At 37.4% G+C, this 16,189-nt stretch overlaps 1 protein-coding gene across 4 annotated transcripts in view; it reads left to right on the forward strand.

Moving 5' to 3' along the window:
• The window catches only part of LOC106069108 (uncharacterized), a 30,714-nt gene that overhangs the window by 4,916 nt on the left and 9,609 nt on the right, over positions 1 to 16,189 (forward strand). The window contains exons 3-9 of one of the 4 annotated variants that reach the window (XM_056028040.1): positions 59 to 91; positions 842 to 984; positions 4,148 to 4,241; positions 7,024 to 7,223; positions 7,571 to 7,641; positions 13,279 to 13,382; positions 14,007 to 14,180. In XM_056028040.1, the coding sequence (XP_055884015.1) occupies positions 59 to 91; positions 842 to 984; positions 4,148 to 4,241; positions 7,024 to 7,223; positions 7,571 to 7,641; positions 13,279 to 13,382; positions 14,007 to 14,180 (819 nt within the window). The remainder of the gene's footprint in view (positions 1 to 58; positions 92 to 841; positions 985 to 4,147; positions 4,242 to 7,023; positions 7,224 to 7,570; positions 7,642 to 13,278; positions 13,383 to 14,006; positions 14,181 to 16,189) is intronic. The other 3 variants (XM_056028041.1, XM_056028042.1, XM_056028043.1) reach the window with 3 other exon arrangements.

The following is a 16,189-nucleotide window of genomic DNA, read 5'->3' on the forward strand; positions in this document are numbered from 1 at the left end:
ATGCTACTAACAAAATGTCACATGCCACCAAAGAATGTTTTTGTTTCTCTCTCTACAGCCAATCAAATGGACAGAGTTGGTTCAACTGCAAGTAAGAAGATCTGTATATACAAAAAATATATTGTAAAGTAGTTTGTGCAGTGGCGTGCCTTACGTGTACACATAGAGCTTTTGTTTATGTAAAGACAGCAAGTGTACACATAGAGCTTTTGTTTATGTAAAGACAGCAAGTGTACACATAGAGCTTTTGTTTATGTAAAGACAGCAAGTGTACACATAAATTATGTTAAATCCCCCCCAAAAAAAAAGTTTCAAATAATCCTTTTGTTTTGAACTGCCCTCGTATGATTTAAGACCTACATTATTTGTATCTTTCTTAATGTCACCTGTCACAATCAGATTTGACAAATATGAAAAGAGATTCAAAAGTTGATTTCTCATTTGAATAAATAAATGTACTATAAGCTGAAATCTCATGATTGATAATAAAGTTGTTCAGTTGTTTTTTTAATTAAAGAAATAATACCAAAAGATTGTCTAAAATCGCTTTTTTGATATATCACCTTTAGTTTACTTGCTAAAAGGTTTAAAAGTCATTTTAACTATTATAGGTTATTCTGTTAGTTTGCAAGTCAAAAGTTGTGCCAAATGATACGTTGCAATTCTATTTTACTTCAGATAATAAAAAAAAAATTATGGCTTGAATATTCCTTTCCGCTTGGCTGATCCGATGGGGCCCTCCTCTGAGCTTGTGTGATAACATAAACCCTCTATGTAATCGTGTTAATATTTCAAGTTTCATAGCGTAGACTCATTGTCATTTCTACATCTTACAAAAAAGGTCAAAGATGTCTGCCTTTGCCACCTGTTGAGCATGGTACTTACGTCTGTAGTGATGTGAATTTCAAACACCAATGTCAACTCAAATGTTTGCCTAATTACATGATTCCTATAACGCAAAATGAGCAAAAAGGAGCTTCGCGGGTGAGAGACGTTATTGCGTGGCATAAATTTCATTACATTTCCCACAGGCTTACTGAGACAGATTGTATTCGTTTTCCTGGTCATTGACAAGTTGTTTAAAAACACGCATTCACTAAGCACGAGATTTTACATTTTGAAAGCTTGAATTGAAGCTCCTGTCGAATTGTAATTTTATTATAGCAATCTTTAGAATAATTGTTTTAGACGATTAATAGATTTATTAATTCAAGGTGTATAATGAAAACCAAAACACTTCTTCGATACAACTACTTAAATGCTATTTCTTCCAGGCAACTTCTTCAATACAACTTCTTCAATACAACTTCTTCAATACAACTTCTTCAATACAACTTCTTCAATACAACTTCTTCAATACAACTTCTTCAATACAACTTCTTCAATACAACTTCTTCAATACAACTTCTTCCATGCAACTTCTTCAATACAACTTCTTTAATACAACTTCTTTAATACAACTTCTTCAATACAACTTCTTTAATACAACTTCTTTAATACAACTTCTTCAATACAACTTCTTCCATGCAACTTCTTCAATACAACTTCTTTAATACAACTTCTTCAATACAACTTCTTCAATACAACTTCTTCAATACAACTTCTTCTATACAACTTCTTCAATACAACTTCTTCTATACAACTTCTTTAATACAACTTCTTCAATACAACTTCTTCTATACAACTTCTTTAATACAACTTCTTCAATACAACTTCTTCTATACAACTTCTTTAATACAACTTCTTCAATACAACTTCTTCAATACAACTTCTTCTATACAACTTCTTTAATACAACTTCTTCAATACAACTTCTTCTATACAACTTCTTTAATACAACTTCTTCAATACAACTTCTTCAATCGCACCAATTCTCCATTAACTTTTCTCAAAACCTTTTTTTTTTAATCTTATTGGCAAATAGTAAAAGTTGTTGATTGAAACCTTTGAGGTGGCCCAATCGAATACCATCAATAACTAGATTTTTTTTGTTCGTCTTTAATAAGAAACAATTTGTTGACGTGCCTCGGTGAGTGACCATTAAGAGTCGAGCTTGTGTCTTATTATGACCCTTGGCCAACGGAGAAGATTTTACCCAGAGTCCAGGAATGAGAGATGGCTCTCCACTGATCCTTTTTCTCAGGAAATTCCTCATCAACTATATCCGTTATCATTAGACACGACTCTCTGAGACACATCTGGGTTCCTTCTTCTCAGTGAGGTCGGAGGCCGAACCCACGTGTTCCTATTATGTACCTCCACTATCTGTGAGAGACTTATCAATGTATATATATAAATAATATGTATCATGGGCGTAGCCAGGGGGGGGTTCTTGGGGTTCAACCCCCCCCCCCCGAAATGAAATCCCCCCCACATGGGGGGGGGGGGGGACGGAATTAAGTGACTGATTTTTGCTTTCATTTTGTTTATTTTAGGTGAGATTTTAATACTAAATCATCACTTACCACAGCACAGCCGAGGCAGTTTTGAGTTAAAAACCCTCTACCAGGGGGTTTTGAGTTTAAATCCCCCTACCGGGGGGTTTTGAGATTTTAAAAACCCCTATCAGGGGGTTTTGAGATACAAATCCCTCTACCAGGGGGCTTTGAGTTTAAAACCCCCTACATGGGTTTTTGAATTTTAACCCCCCTACCAGAGGTTTTTGCAGTTAAATCCCCCTCTTCTATAAAACAAAACAAAAAAAAATGCAAACAACAATCTCCAAATTCCAACAGCACAGTTGAGGAAGATTTTGATTTTAAAACCCCATCCAAAATTTACGATAACCACATCTTCAATATAAAAAAAGCAAATTACACACTCAAAATTCTATGAGCGTAGCCAAAGGGGTTTTGAGTTTAACCCCCCTCCCCCTTCCAGTTGGGGTTTGAAGCTAAAAAGTACCTCTTCAATATATAAAAAAAGCAAATTACACACTATAAAATCTATGAGCGTAGCCAAAGGGGGTTTTGAGTTTAAATCCCCCTCCTCTAGATGAATTTTTCTTTAAAGTTTAAAACCCCTCCAGATGGTTTTGAGTTTAAAATTCCCCTACAGAGCGTTTAGAGTTGAAAACCTCTCTCTTCAATATTATTTTAAAGCAAACTACAGTCACCAAATTCTATGATCGTAGCTAAATGGGGTTTTGAATTAAAAACAAAACAAAAAAAAACTCCAGAGATTTCTTAGTTTAAAACCCCTCAACAGATGATTTGACGAAAAAACTTTCCTTGTCGATATAAAATCTAAGCGAAATACAGGCATGTAATTCCAAGAGCGTAGTCAAGAAAGGTTACAAATTTCTACCAGTGGCTTGGGCTCCATTAATTAAGTGTGAATAGTCTTCTGCCGAAATTGAAAATCATTAAATGTGTCTCAACAAAGATGGCTAAGACAGATTTTAAGAGTCAGTCATAGACATCGGGTCTAAATCAAAGAAATCATATGCCGAACTGGGAGTCGAATCCTTAGTAAGGTTGTGACAGAGCGTCGCATGAGGTTTTGCGGGACATGTTTTCCGACAAAATGAATTACGCAAAATAAGAGTTGCGGAAAAAAACTTGCCGGAAAATGCGCCGAACGGCGCGAGAAGGTCTAAGTCAGTAAGAATAGCACATTAGGTTTTTGAAATAAAACTTTTTAATAGCAAGATAATGCACTGTAGATACCTCAGAATATGCATTTTGTTGGCTTTCAATACCAGAAATAGTGCTCGGCGGCGGGGCTTCGCCCCGCGCTGGGGGAGCGCTGCGAACTCCCCCAGATCCCCTTGCTAGCAAGGGCGGGGAGTCTACAATAAACAATAAACGTCTTCCGAAAGGGTCAGAATGTAATAAAGATTAATTATGTACACACAGACACACACATACATATTTTTTTTTCGCGGGGGGGGGGGAGGGGAGGACGGGGGGGGGATTCCCCCCCCCCGAAACCCTCCCCGAAAAAAAATCATGGCTACGCCCATGATATGTATGTGTGTGTGTGTTAGAACATAAGTGAGAAATAGAGAAGAACAGAATGTCACAACAGTCAGACTAGAGATAGAAAACATGTATTCATTATTCTGTCAAATAAGGAAACTTAAGCTGTGGAAAAAAAAAGAAAAACAACTTTGTTTAATGAGCCCTCACTGTGTGTGTAATCTTAAGGCCAGAATGAAACTCAGTGATAGAGGAAAGTATACGTGTGAAGATCAGGCAGGAGGCAAAGTCTGGAATCCACTTTTACTGTTTGATTGCGTAGGTAAGTGTTAGATAAAAATCTGGACTTTACCTTTACGCTCATAGGCCTCTGTTACATCAGTGACATACCATCTTAGCGCGAAGATGTTCAATGAACCCAGCACTGTTATGTATGGTCTACTTGGACTGTTTTGGTGTAAGGAACTGCTTCAGGTTTATTGTAATGGTGACTAGTCCTAATGACACTGTGCCGCCATGGTGGTAAGGTTTGGTTCACTACAAAGAGCTGTACAATGTGACGTCACCAACAAGCCAAACATACAAACCACATGAACAGCTGAGAACGGAAGATGAGGTAAATAAAGGAACATCTTGAAGTAGTGGAACAATTACTGACGGAATTTACAGCACAATGAATAATACTTGAACTTGAACCTACAGCAAACTTTCATTTCATGCTCATCGATTATCATTTAGGTGACACGAGGAACAAAGAACATTTCTTAGATGTGATAGATTTGATCTCAAAGTAAGATCCGGTGATGGAAGAACTTCTAAATAAAAACACAACAACACACACACACACACACATACCCACACACAACCACTTTCCTCGCCCTACATGTTCTAAACCAGATAAAAGACTTATTCAAGGGAAACTACTAAAGGAGATCCGCTCCATGTTTATCATTGTTGACAGCACTCAAGAACATATCAAAAGCTGATCAAGTCAGCAATACTTTGATGCGGAATACCCAAAGAAATAGCAATCAATGAGCCATTTCTCCTTTATCTATCCTTAGTATGTTAAACCGTGTTTCTCCATTCCTTTCTGTCTTTTTCCTTGGATAGAATCTTCAATGACAGGCCTGTGACACCTGTCTATTCATGTATATTGTCTTCCCATAGCTTTCTCTGTCTGCCTCTTCTTTTTTAACCGGCACTGTTCCCTTATGGAATGTATTTGCGAGCCATGTGGATTTGTAATATATGGCCTTAAAGTTTAAGTTTGTATGTTTTGATAGATCAGTAGGTCATCGTGGGGCCCAATTGCCGCCCTGCATCTAATTTCTTCGTTTGTGATTAGGTGCTTGCATGTGAGACCTAGGATCTTTCTATAGCATTTCAATTCTATTTGCCAAGATCATCTTCTCTAGTTCTCCAGCTAGTGTCCAAGATTTTTAAGCATACAAGATTGTGGCCATGACCAAGAAGCGCATCAGTCGGATTTTAGTGTCGAGGGCTATGACTTAAATCTGGAGCCTTTTCTAGGTTTTCATATTTGTAAGAACCAGAAGACTGCAGAATTGATCACATTGGCATAGAATTGTTCAGAGATGCAATCATTCTAAGGCGCCTTCCATAAAGACATATTTAGTTTTTGTTCAATGCAAGTTTTTTAAAAATCATATACAACTACATTTTATCAAGTTTTTCATTGAGACACAAATTTGAGATCATAGGTTTCTGACTTTGCTTCTCAGAAAAACTAAATTTTAGTTACCAAATGTTAGCGCTGTATTTACTTTTATCTGATGGACAAAGAGATACATTCTAGTTTGATCAATGTTCAATACACCTCTCCACGCAGCTGATGTGACCAAAGGAACAGAATATCCGATACAGTTTAGGGTCAGTAGCGCCGCAGGCTCTACCAGGCTGTAGCAAGGTGTGCCACAATCTGCCTAAGGGTCACCAGCTCCTGATTTTTCCTCAGGGTTGTCTCCCGAAGCCTTTCCCGCGTTTGGGTATAGCCGCAAGGCAGCGGAGATTTGGATTCAGAGTTTCCCTTCTCCTAGATGGGTAGCCAACCAAGGCTAACGAGCCCCTCCTGCCCAAAGCTTACTGGTTTAGGCGCCAGTTGCTCGCCTTTGCCCCTTCTCCTGTCTGTGGTAATGGTTCCGCCAGGCTCAGTATCTGAACAACTCGTGAAGGCCAGGAGTTGGACTGGTTGTCAGAGGCTGTTTGAGACGCATGCCATTGGAAGCATTTTATAGGTAATGATGGGCTTAAGACCGTTACCACTTCCGGCGTTAACAACCTTGTGGAACCTATTTAATAGTGAATAGTTGTGAAATCGGTGTATTTAATGAAAAAAACAACTGCTTGCATAGTTAATAACAAATCAAATATTTCGCTTTCAAGAAAGAAAGATATAAATTAACACGATATCGAATTTCTAATTCTTTTCTAGTTTTTGAGATATAAACGGTACGGACTGACGGACAGGCCACACAAAACGAATAGCGGATATTCCCTTTTCGGGAGCCGCTAAAAAAAAGGTACACTACTTGCTTTGGAATGTCTTCTGGTAAATAAACCGATATGGCGATATTTACAGACTATTCGATTTTTTGTCACACACTAAATTGTTGGGGTTAGGGGGCCCACCAACGTATTCTTGAACCTGGGCCCACGGGCACCTTGCTATACCACAGTGTTAGATGAAAGTCTGGACTCCACCTTGTCTGTTTGATTGTGTAAGTCACTGTTAGATGAATGTGATGATAAGTCTTTATAACTTTGTTCAATGATGTGAAGATAAGTCTTAATATCTCTATTAAGTAAATGTGTAGATGAATCTTTATATCTTTGTTTCAATTTTTAAAAATTCAATATGCAGTTGTATGCCCTTACTTTCTCTACACAATTAACAATGTTAAAGATGATAAAATATTTGTTTACATTAATTGAATCATCTACTGCTAACTGAGTGTGTCCAGAAGCCAAATACCCAACAGATGTAGCACTGTACTACGCAATGACAATAACTTTATATTCAGAAGCCAAATACCCAACAGATGTAACACTGTACTATGCAATGACAATAACTTTATATTCAGAAGCCAAATACCCAACAGATGTAACACTGTACTACGCAATGACAATAACTGAGCCGAAAAGACATTGCGAGGAGTTCGCACACGATGTTAACAACAGCCTCAGCAAAATCAACGATAACGTGACTTCCTTTGCAGCCTGTGCAGCAGTGAAGTGTCGGACATCATTCGAGTTGATGTGTGATGGGAAATACAAGTTACTTGTAAGATAGATAGATAGATAGATAGATAGATAGATAGATAGATAGATAGATAGATAGATAGATAGATAGATAGATAGATAGATAGATAGATAGACAGACAGACAGACAGACAGACAGACAGACAGACAGACAGACAGACAGACAGATAGATAGATAGATAGATAGATAGATAGATAGATAGATAGATAGATAGATAGATAGATAGATAGATAGATAGATAGATAGATAGATAGATAGATAGTCAGACAGACGCCTATTTAATTGTTCCACTAATTTTCCCGAGTTAACACTGCATATCTATTTATTTCAATCAAATCAAATATGACTCAACGTATTTGGAAATGTAGTTTGACTTTGAATTAATGATGGACCTAAATGAAGATTTAGAATACTCAGACATCAATAAGTATACTTATAAGTAAGTGATTTTAGTCTACTTAAGTTGGTTTAGTGTCAGTCTATTTTTGTTCTTCCAACTTCCGCAAACACCATCCCCCCCCGCCCCCAGAAACGCACACAATACAAATCGTATATAAAACAAAGACTTTGGTAAAGGAACACCCACACAATACAAATCTTATATTAAACAAAGACTACACAATACAAATCTTATATTAAACAAAGACTTTGGTAAAGGAACACCCCACACAATACAAATCTTATATTAAACAAAGACTTTGGTAAAGGAACACCCACACAATACAAATCTTATATAAAACAAAGACTGTGGTAAAGGAACACCCACAGAATACAAATCGTATATTAAACAAAGACTGTGGTAAAGGAACACCCACAAAATACAAATCTTAAAAAAACAAAGACTGGTAAAGGAACACCCACACAATACAAATCGTATATAACACCCACACAATACAAATCTTATATAAAACAAAGACTGTGGTAAAGGAACACCCACAGAATACAAATCGTATATTAAACAAAGACTGTGGTAAAGGAACACCCACACAATACAAATCTTATATTAAACAAAGACTGGTAAAGGAACACCCACACAATACAAATCGTATATAACACCCACACAATACAAATCTTATATAAAACAAAGACTGTGGTAAAGGAACACCCCACACAATACAAATCTTATATAAAACAAAGACTGTGGTAAAGGAACACCCACACAATACAAATCTTATTTTAAACAAAGGCTTTGGTAAAGGAACACCCACACAATACAAATCGTATATAAAACAAAGATTGTGGTAAAGGAACACCCACACAATACAAATCTTATATTAAACAAAGACTTTGGTAAAGGAACACCCACACAATACAAATCTTATATAAAACAAAGACTGTGGTAAAGGAACACCCACACAATACAAATCGTATATTAAACAAAGACTGTGGTAAAGGAACACCCACACAATACAAATCTTATATAAAACAAAGACTGTGGTAAAGGAACACCCACACAATACAAATCTTATATTAAACAAAGACTGGTAAAGGAATACCCATACAATACAAATCGTATATTAAACAAAGACTTTGTAAAGGAACACCCCACACAATACAAATCTTATATTTAACAAAGACTTTGGTAAAGGAACACGCACACAATACAAATCGTATATTAAACAAAGACTGTGGTAAAGGAACCCCCACACAATACAAATCGTATATTAAACAAAGACTTTGCTGAAGACCCACACAATACAAATCGTATATTCGACGTATATTAAACAAAGACTTTGCTGAAGACCCACACAATACAAATCGTATATTAAACAAAGACTTTGCTGAAGACCCACACAATACAAATCGTATATTAAACCAAAGACTTTGCTGAAGACCCACACAACAAATTGCAACCAAATAGTGATGTGTAGACCGAGGAGTAAAACGCTTGGCTTCAAAACCTAGGAGTTCCGATTTCGAATCTCTATGAAGACTTAGATCCACCCAACTCTAATGGCTAACTTACATTAGTTGGGTAAAGTCAAACGGTTGTTAGTTGTGCAGTTATCTGTCCTATAGGCTGCAAGATCTGAAAAGGGAGGGGGGTACTTTTTGTTTTAGATATAAATTACAGATTGGTGAATTTCTTCTTGTTTAGGACGTTTCTACAGTTTTGTTTTTGTTTTCGAAGGAGAATACTCTGTGTGTGTGTGTGAATATGTGTTATCACTGTTCCCTGATTCTTTCTCTTTTAAATGTATTCTCTGGATGTTTTTCATGACATTCTCTTTATCGTCACTCTTCCCGCTTTCTTTTTCCTGTGACACTTTGTAGGATCATAAAGTTGTATTTTGTCATTTCTACATTCTTTGAACTGTAACCGTCCTAAAGAAGTGCAGAGTCAGAGAGTTGCGTAGCTCAGGACCTCTGGGCCTGGCTTCAAGATGTTGTCTCCTCCTTTCGAATTTTGAGTGTTACAAAGCACCAATCGAGTCAGTCTGTAGGTTTCATTTCATTTACAAAGAGACTTTTCAATCAATGCACCACTTTTAATCAATGCACCACTTTTAATCAATGCACCACTTTTCAATCAATGCACAACTTTTCAATCAATGCACCACTTTTAATCAATGCACCACTTTTTAATCAATGTACTACTTTTAATCAATGCACCACTTTTCAATCAATGCACCACTTTTCAATCAATGCACCACTTTTCAATCAATGCACCACTTTTAATCAATGCACCACTTTTAATCAATGCACCACTTTTAATCAATGCACCACTTTTCAATCAATGCACAATTTTTCAATCAATGCACCACTTTTAATCAATGCACCACTTTTAATCAATGCACCACTTTTCAATCAATGCTCCACTTTTCAATCAATGCACCACTTGTAATCAATGCACCACTTTTAATCAATGCACCACTTTTAATCAATGCACCACTTTTCAATCAATGCACCACTTTTCAATCAATGCACCACTTTTTAATCAATGCACCACTTTTAATCAATGCACCACTTTTTAATCAATGTACTACTTTTAATCAATACACCACTTTTTAATCACTGTACCACTTTTCAATCAATTCACAACTTTTCATCAATGTGCTACTTTTAATCAATGCACCACGTTTAATCAATGCATCACTTTTCAATCACTGTACCACTTTTCAATCAATGCACAACTTTTCAATCAATGTACCACTTTTAATCAATGCACCATTTTTCAATCAATGTACAACTTTAAATCAATGCACCATTTTTTAATCAATGCACCACTTTTTAATCAATGCACCATTTTTCAATCAATGCATCACTTTTCAATCAATGCACCACTTTTCAATCAATGCATCATTTTTCCATCAATGCACCACTTTTCAATCAATGTATCACTTTTCAATCAATGCATCACTTTTCAATCAATGCACCACTTTTCAATTAATGCATCACTTTTCAATCAATGCACCACTTTTCAATCAATGCATCACTTTTCAATCAATGCACAACTTTTCAATCACTGCACCACTTTTCAATCAATGCACAACTTTTCAATCAATGCATCACTTTTAATCAATGCATCACCTTTCAATCAACGCACCTCTTTTTAATTAACGCACCACTTTTCAATCAATGCACCACTTTTGAATCAATGCACCACTTTTGAATCAATGCACCACTTTTCAATCAACGCACCACTTTTCAATCAACGCACCACTTTTCAATCAATGCATCACTTTTCAATCAACGCACCACTTTTCAATCAACGCACCACTTTTCAATCAATGCATCACTTTTCAATCAGCGCACCACTTTTTCAACGCACCACTTTTCAATCAATGCACCATTTTTCAATTAACGCACCACTTTTCAATCAATTGTGCTAGTAATTTTGTCTAATAATCTCAATTCAGTCTCGACTTCTTCTAGAAATAATGCCAGGCTAAGTTCTCTTCTGAAAGTAATAAACGACTATTGTTCAGTGGAGCCTGTAGGTCTCTTATAGTCATGGGCGTAGCCAGGGGGGGGGGTTGGGGTTCAAACCCCCCCGAAATGAAATCCCCCACAGGGGGGGGGGTCGGAATTTAGTGAATGATTTTTGCTTTGATTTTGTTTATTTTAGGTGAGATTTTAATACTAAACCATCAATTGCCCCAGAACAACCAATGGGGTTTTGAGTTTAAAACCCCTTACCAGGGGGTTTTGAGTTTAAAACCCCCTACCAGGGGGGTTCGAGTTTAAAAATCCCTACCAGGGGTTTTGAGTTTTAAACCCCCTACTTGGGGTTTTTGCAGTTAATCTCCCCTCTTCTATAAAACAATACAAAACAAAAATGCAAGCGAAAATCCCCTAATTCCAAGAGCACAGTTAAGGGAGATTTTGATTTTTAAACCACCTCCAAAATTTACGATAAACCCCCTCTTCAATAAAAAAAAGTTAATTACGCACTCAAAATGTTATGAGCGTAGCTAAATGGGTTTTGACTTAGTTTTTAGTTTAAACCCCACTTCAGCGGGGTTTGAAGGTAAAAAATACTTCTTTAATAATAAAAACAAAGCAAATTATACACTCAAAATGTTTTGAGTGTAGTCAAAGGGGTTTTGAGTTTAAACTCCCCTCCAGTGGAGTTTGAAGCTAAAAAGTACCTCTTCAATATAAATAAAAGCAAATTACTCACACTAAAATCTATGAACGCAGCCAAAGGGGTTTTTAAGTTTAAACCCCCCGCCAGGGGGGTTTGAGGCTAAAAAATACATCTTCAGTGTAAGGAAAAAAGCAAATTACGTACTCAAAATGCTATGAGCGTTGTCAAAAGGGGTTTTGAGTTTAAATACCCTTCTTCTACAGATGGCGTTTGTTTAAAGTTTAAAACCCCTCCAGATGGTTTTGAGTTTAAGATCCCCCTACAGAGCATTTTGAGGTGGAAAACCCCCAACAGATGATTTTGACGATAAAACTTCTCTTTTCGACATAAAATCTAAAGCAAACTACAGTCACTTAATTCCAAGAGCGTATTCAAGAGTGGTTACACATTTTTACCAGTGGCAGGGCTCCCTTAATAAACTGTAGTGAATAGTCATCTGCCGAAATTGAAAAACACTAAATGTGGCTCAACAAAGATGGCTAAGACAGATTTTAGTAGTCAGTTATAGAGATCGGGTTTAAATCAAGGAAATCCTATGCCGAACTGGGAGTCGACCCTTTAGTAAGATTGTGAGAGAGCGACGCATGAGGTTTGCGGGACATGTTCTCCGACAAAATGAATTACGCATAAGAAGAGTTGCAATGATATCCTAGTACAACTTGACGCCACTCATTCACTGAGGTCCTCATGGCAGGTGGGAAGAGGCTTCAGACATTACCAGGGACAGATTTTTATGGAAACAGCTTGACGTCAAATGCTCCGAACGGAGCGGTAGGGTCTAAGTCAGTAAGAATAGCACATTAGGTTTTTGAAATAAAACTTTTTAATAGCAGGAAAATGCACTGTAGATACCTCAGAGTATACATTTTGTTGGCTTTCAATACCAGAAATAGTGCTTCGCCCCGCGCTAGCGCTCCCCAGACCCCATTGCTAGTAATGGCAGGTTTATGGAAACATCTTGATGGCAAATGCGCCAAACGGCGCGGGAGGTTCTAAGTCAGTAAGAATAGCACATTAGGTTTTTGAAATAAAACTTTTTAATAGCAGGAAAATGCACTGTAGATACCTCAGAATATGCATTTTGTTGGCTTTCAATATCAGAAATAGTGCTTGGCCCGGGGCTTCGCCCCGCGCTGTGGGAGCTCCTAGCGCTCCCCCAGACCCCCTTGCTAGTATTGGCGGGGAATCTACAATTTTTCCACTAACTCATGGAAGAACCTATTCTAGGGCACAATAAACGTCTTCCGGAAGAATGAAGGGTCAGAATGCAATAAAGATTATGTACACACACACACACACACACACATAAATACATATAAAAAAAAATTCGCGGGGGGGGGGAGAAAAAAATTCCCCCCAAACCCCCCCCCCCGAAAAAAAATCCTGGCTACGCCCATGCTTATAGTGATAGACCCGGACGCTATGAAACCTTAGCGACATGGTTGCTATTTCTATGTTGAAAAAAAAAACTTCTTTATTCGCCAGGGTTCTACAGCAAAGTCTGTCAACACATTTTTCAATCAATATTCATAACAACACGGTGGTCAACTGTCCTGAAGGGACTTTAATACAAAAGGATCTAACATGTCGTAAGTAGATGTACTTTTGGACTTTCCATGCCCAAACTTCGTCCCGCGGGTCACATCCGGCTCGTGACTCGGCGTAACTCCTTCCTGTCCACAAACAAGATTTTCTCCCTTGTGGCACATGTGTTTGAGGTGTGTTCTTTCCTTATATATTACAGTCGTTTCTTTAAAAAAAGATGATTACGTCCTACGCGTCATGCAACTAGTCATGCATGTTAACCAATGACTTAAATTCTGCAAAATCACTGGTTTTCTTGGCTGTCTCGGGCACTAGGGAAGAAGGAGCATTTGTACAAATTAGTCCCAGCATATGGACTAAGACTAAGACTGCTTTATTGATCGTTATGGAAATTTTTCTCATAAAAAGACAACACAATAGAAACTCAAACTCATAAATAGAACCGACACAACACAAAGAGTTCTCCCAGCGCAGGCATTAGAATGCATCACTGACTTAACTAAACCTATATCCTTTTACTCCTTCTTAGTGTAACCTGCTACTTACTGTTGGTTTCTTGACGTTTAATTTGTAGACTGCATTGAATTATTTTGTTTCAGTTATCATTGTGCTGTTGCTATTTTCCTGTAAACATTACATTTCCTCCATATTACCTGGCATATCTTTAGGGGGCTGCTCCAAAGGCTATTTCCTAGACGGACTAGATATGTTTTGTAAAGAATGTCCACCAGGCTTTTACCAGGACGAAGACCTACAGCACTACTGCAAACCATGTCCACCTGGCGCCCCTAAAGACTTGACAGGTCTCAAGAGTATAGCCGAATGTTTCCATGTTGATTCTTGTAAGTTGATTCTTTGTGAATGTTTCTTTTCAATTGTGTACACATTTTTCGTTAGAGATTCTCAGTTCAACTTGTAGGAGACGATGGTTCTAAAATAAAGCTTTAAAATCTGTTTTACACATTTGAACGAATGTTTCATTATGGTACATTAGTGCAACCTGCCCTATCTTGTCCTCCTCCTATGGCCGTGCAGTAAGTTACAATATAACAATATTATTAGCTACCGCATATCATGATGTTATGGTAACAGTAATATATGATCAAATAGTTGTTCAAGATTACTTGCATCATGGGATCACAACTTAGTGTCCAGTACTGTAGAGTGTAAAAAGATATTTTAAAAAAGTCATAACGGATTATCTTGTTCCGATTCACTACAAGAACTTTTGTTCCCTATATTAGGATAAAGTAGCTGTAACCATTCACTGCAAGAACTTTTGTTCCCTATCTTACGATAAAGTAGCTGTAACCATTCACTACAAGAACTTTTGTTCCCTATCTTACGATAAAGTAGCTGTAACCATTCACTACAAGAACTTGTGTTCCCTATCTCAGGATAAAGTAGCTGTAACCATTCACTACAAGAACTTGTGTTCCCTATCTTAGGATAAAGTAGCTGTAACCATTCACTACAAGAACTTGTGTTCCCTATCTTAGGATAAAGTAGCTGTAACCATTCACTACAAGAACTTTTGTTCCCTATCTTAGGATAAAGTAGCTGTAACCATTCACTACAAGAACTTGTGTTCCCTATCTTAGGATAAAGTAGCTGTAACCATTCACTACAAGAACTTGTGTTCCCTATCTTAGGATAAAGTAGCTGTAACCATTCACTACAAGAACTTTTGTTCCCTATCTTAGGATAAAGTAGCTGTAACCATTCACTACAAGAACTTTTGTTCCCTATCTTAGGATAAAGTAGCTGTAACCATTCACTACAAGAACTTGTGTTCCCTATCTTACGATAAAGTAGCTGTAACCATTCACTACAAGAACTTTTGTTCCCTATCTTAGGATAAAGTAGCTGTAACCATTCACTACAAGAACTTGTGTTACCTGTCTTAGGATAAAGTAGCTGTAACCATTCACTACAAGAACTTTTGTTCCCTATCTTAGGATAAAGTAGCTGTAACCATTCACTACAAGAACTTTTGTTCCCTATCTTGTTTGTTCTTGGTTGATTGTTCTGTACACGATCTCGAACGTTCGATAATGCTAATCGGAAATCTTGGAGTCACTCAATGGTTTCGTCTCAGGCGACCAATAGAACTGTCTTTCCGTCATACAAGATCCCTACAACATCTATCAGAGCAGCATTAAGTTCTTCTAAGGCAGTATTTACAGATAAGAATAGTGATCGCCAGTTTAACTATCGCCCTGGCTTGATCAAAGAGAGATGCCGCAGATAATCAAGATTTCTGATTATACTATTACACACATGTGTAACAGACATCATCATATACCTAAAGGCTAAACCTTGAACGGGGTAACTACATTTCAAAATAATTGTTATGCAATTTAAACATTGATTAAAAAAAAAAGGAAAATGAGATCAAATTTTAAAGCACTTTCTTTCTCTGCATACTTTTAGATCTATTAATATTGAAGATAGAGGCCTCAACAAAAAATGCTACTCAGGACCTTCACTTATTAAAATCCAGTAATTTTATACACATCATTTATAAGTCCGCCCTGTTTTTGTCTTGCGCTATTTTGTCGGGAAATTTCGCGCTATTTTGTCGGCGCCATTTTGTCCGCGTTATTTTGTCGGGTCACCGCTGTTACCATGCTCTACTTGTCATATATCGTAGAATAAAGTAGTTATACCTCAGTTTTGTATAGCACCCTTTACCTTATGCTGATGTAAAGCAGTTACTCTCAAAGCCTGGTAGCTTGGCTACCTAGAAGGGGGCTCGAGGTTCGACACCCGACTCGGGCAGAGTTGTGTTTACTGAGCGCCTAAAGGCAGCACGGAAAACCAACTCCTAAATACCCCCTCCCCCCCAATG

This window comes from Biomphalaria glabrata, chromosome 4, assembly GCF_947242115.1.
Source record: "Biomphalaria glabrata chromosome 4, xgBioGlab47.1, whole genome shotgun sequence".
Classification (NCBI taxonomy): Eukaryota; Metazoa; Mollusca; class Gastropoda; family Planorbidae; genus Biomphalaria; species Biomphalaria glabrata.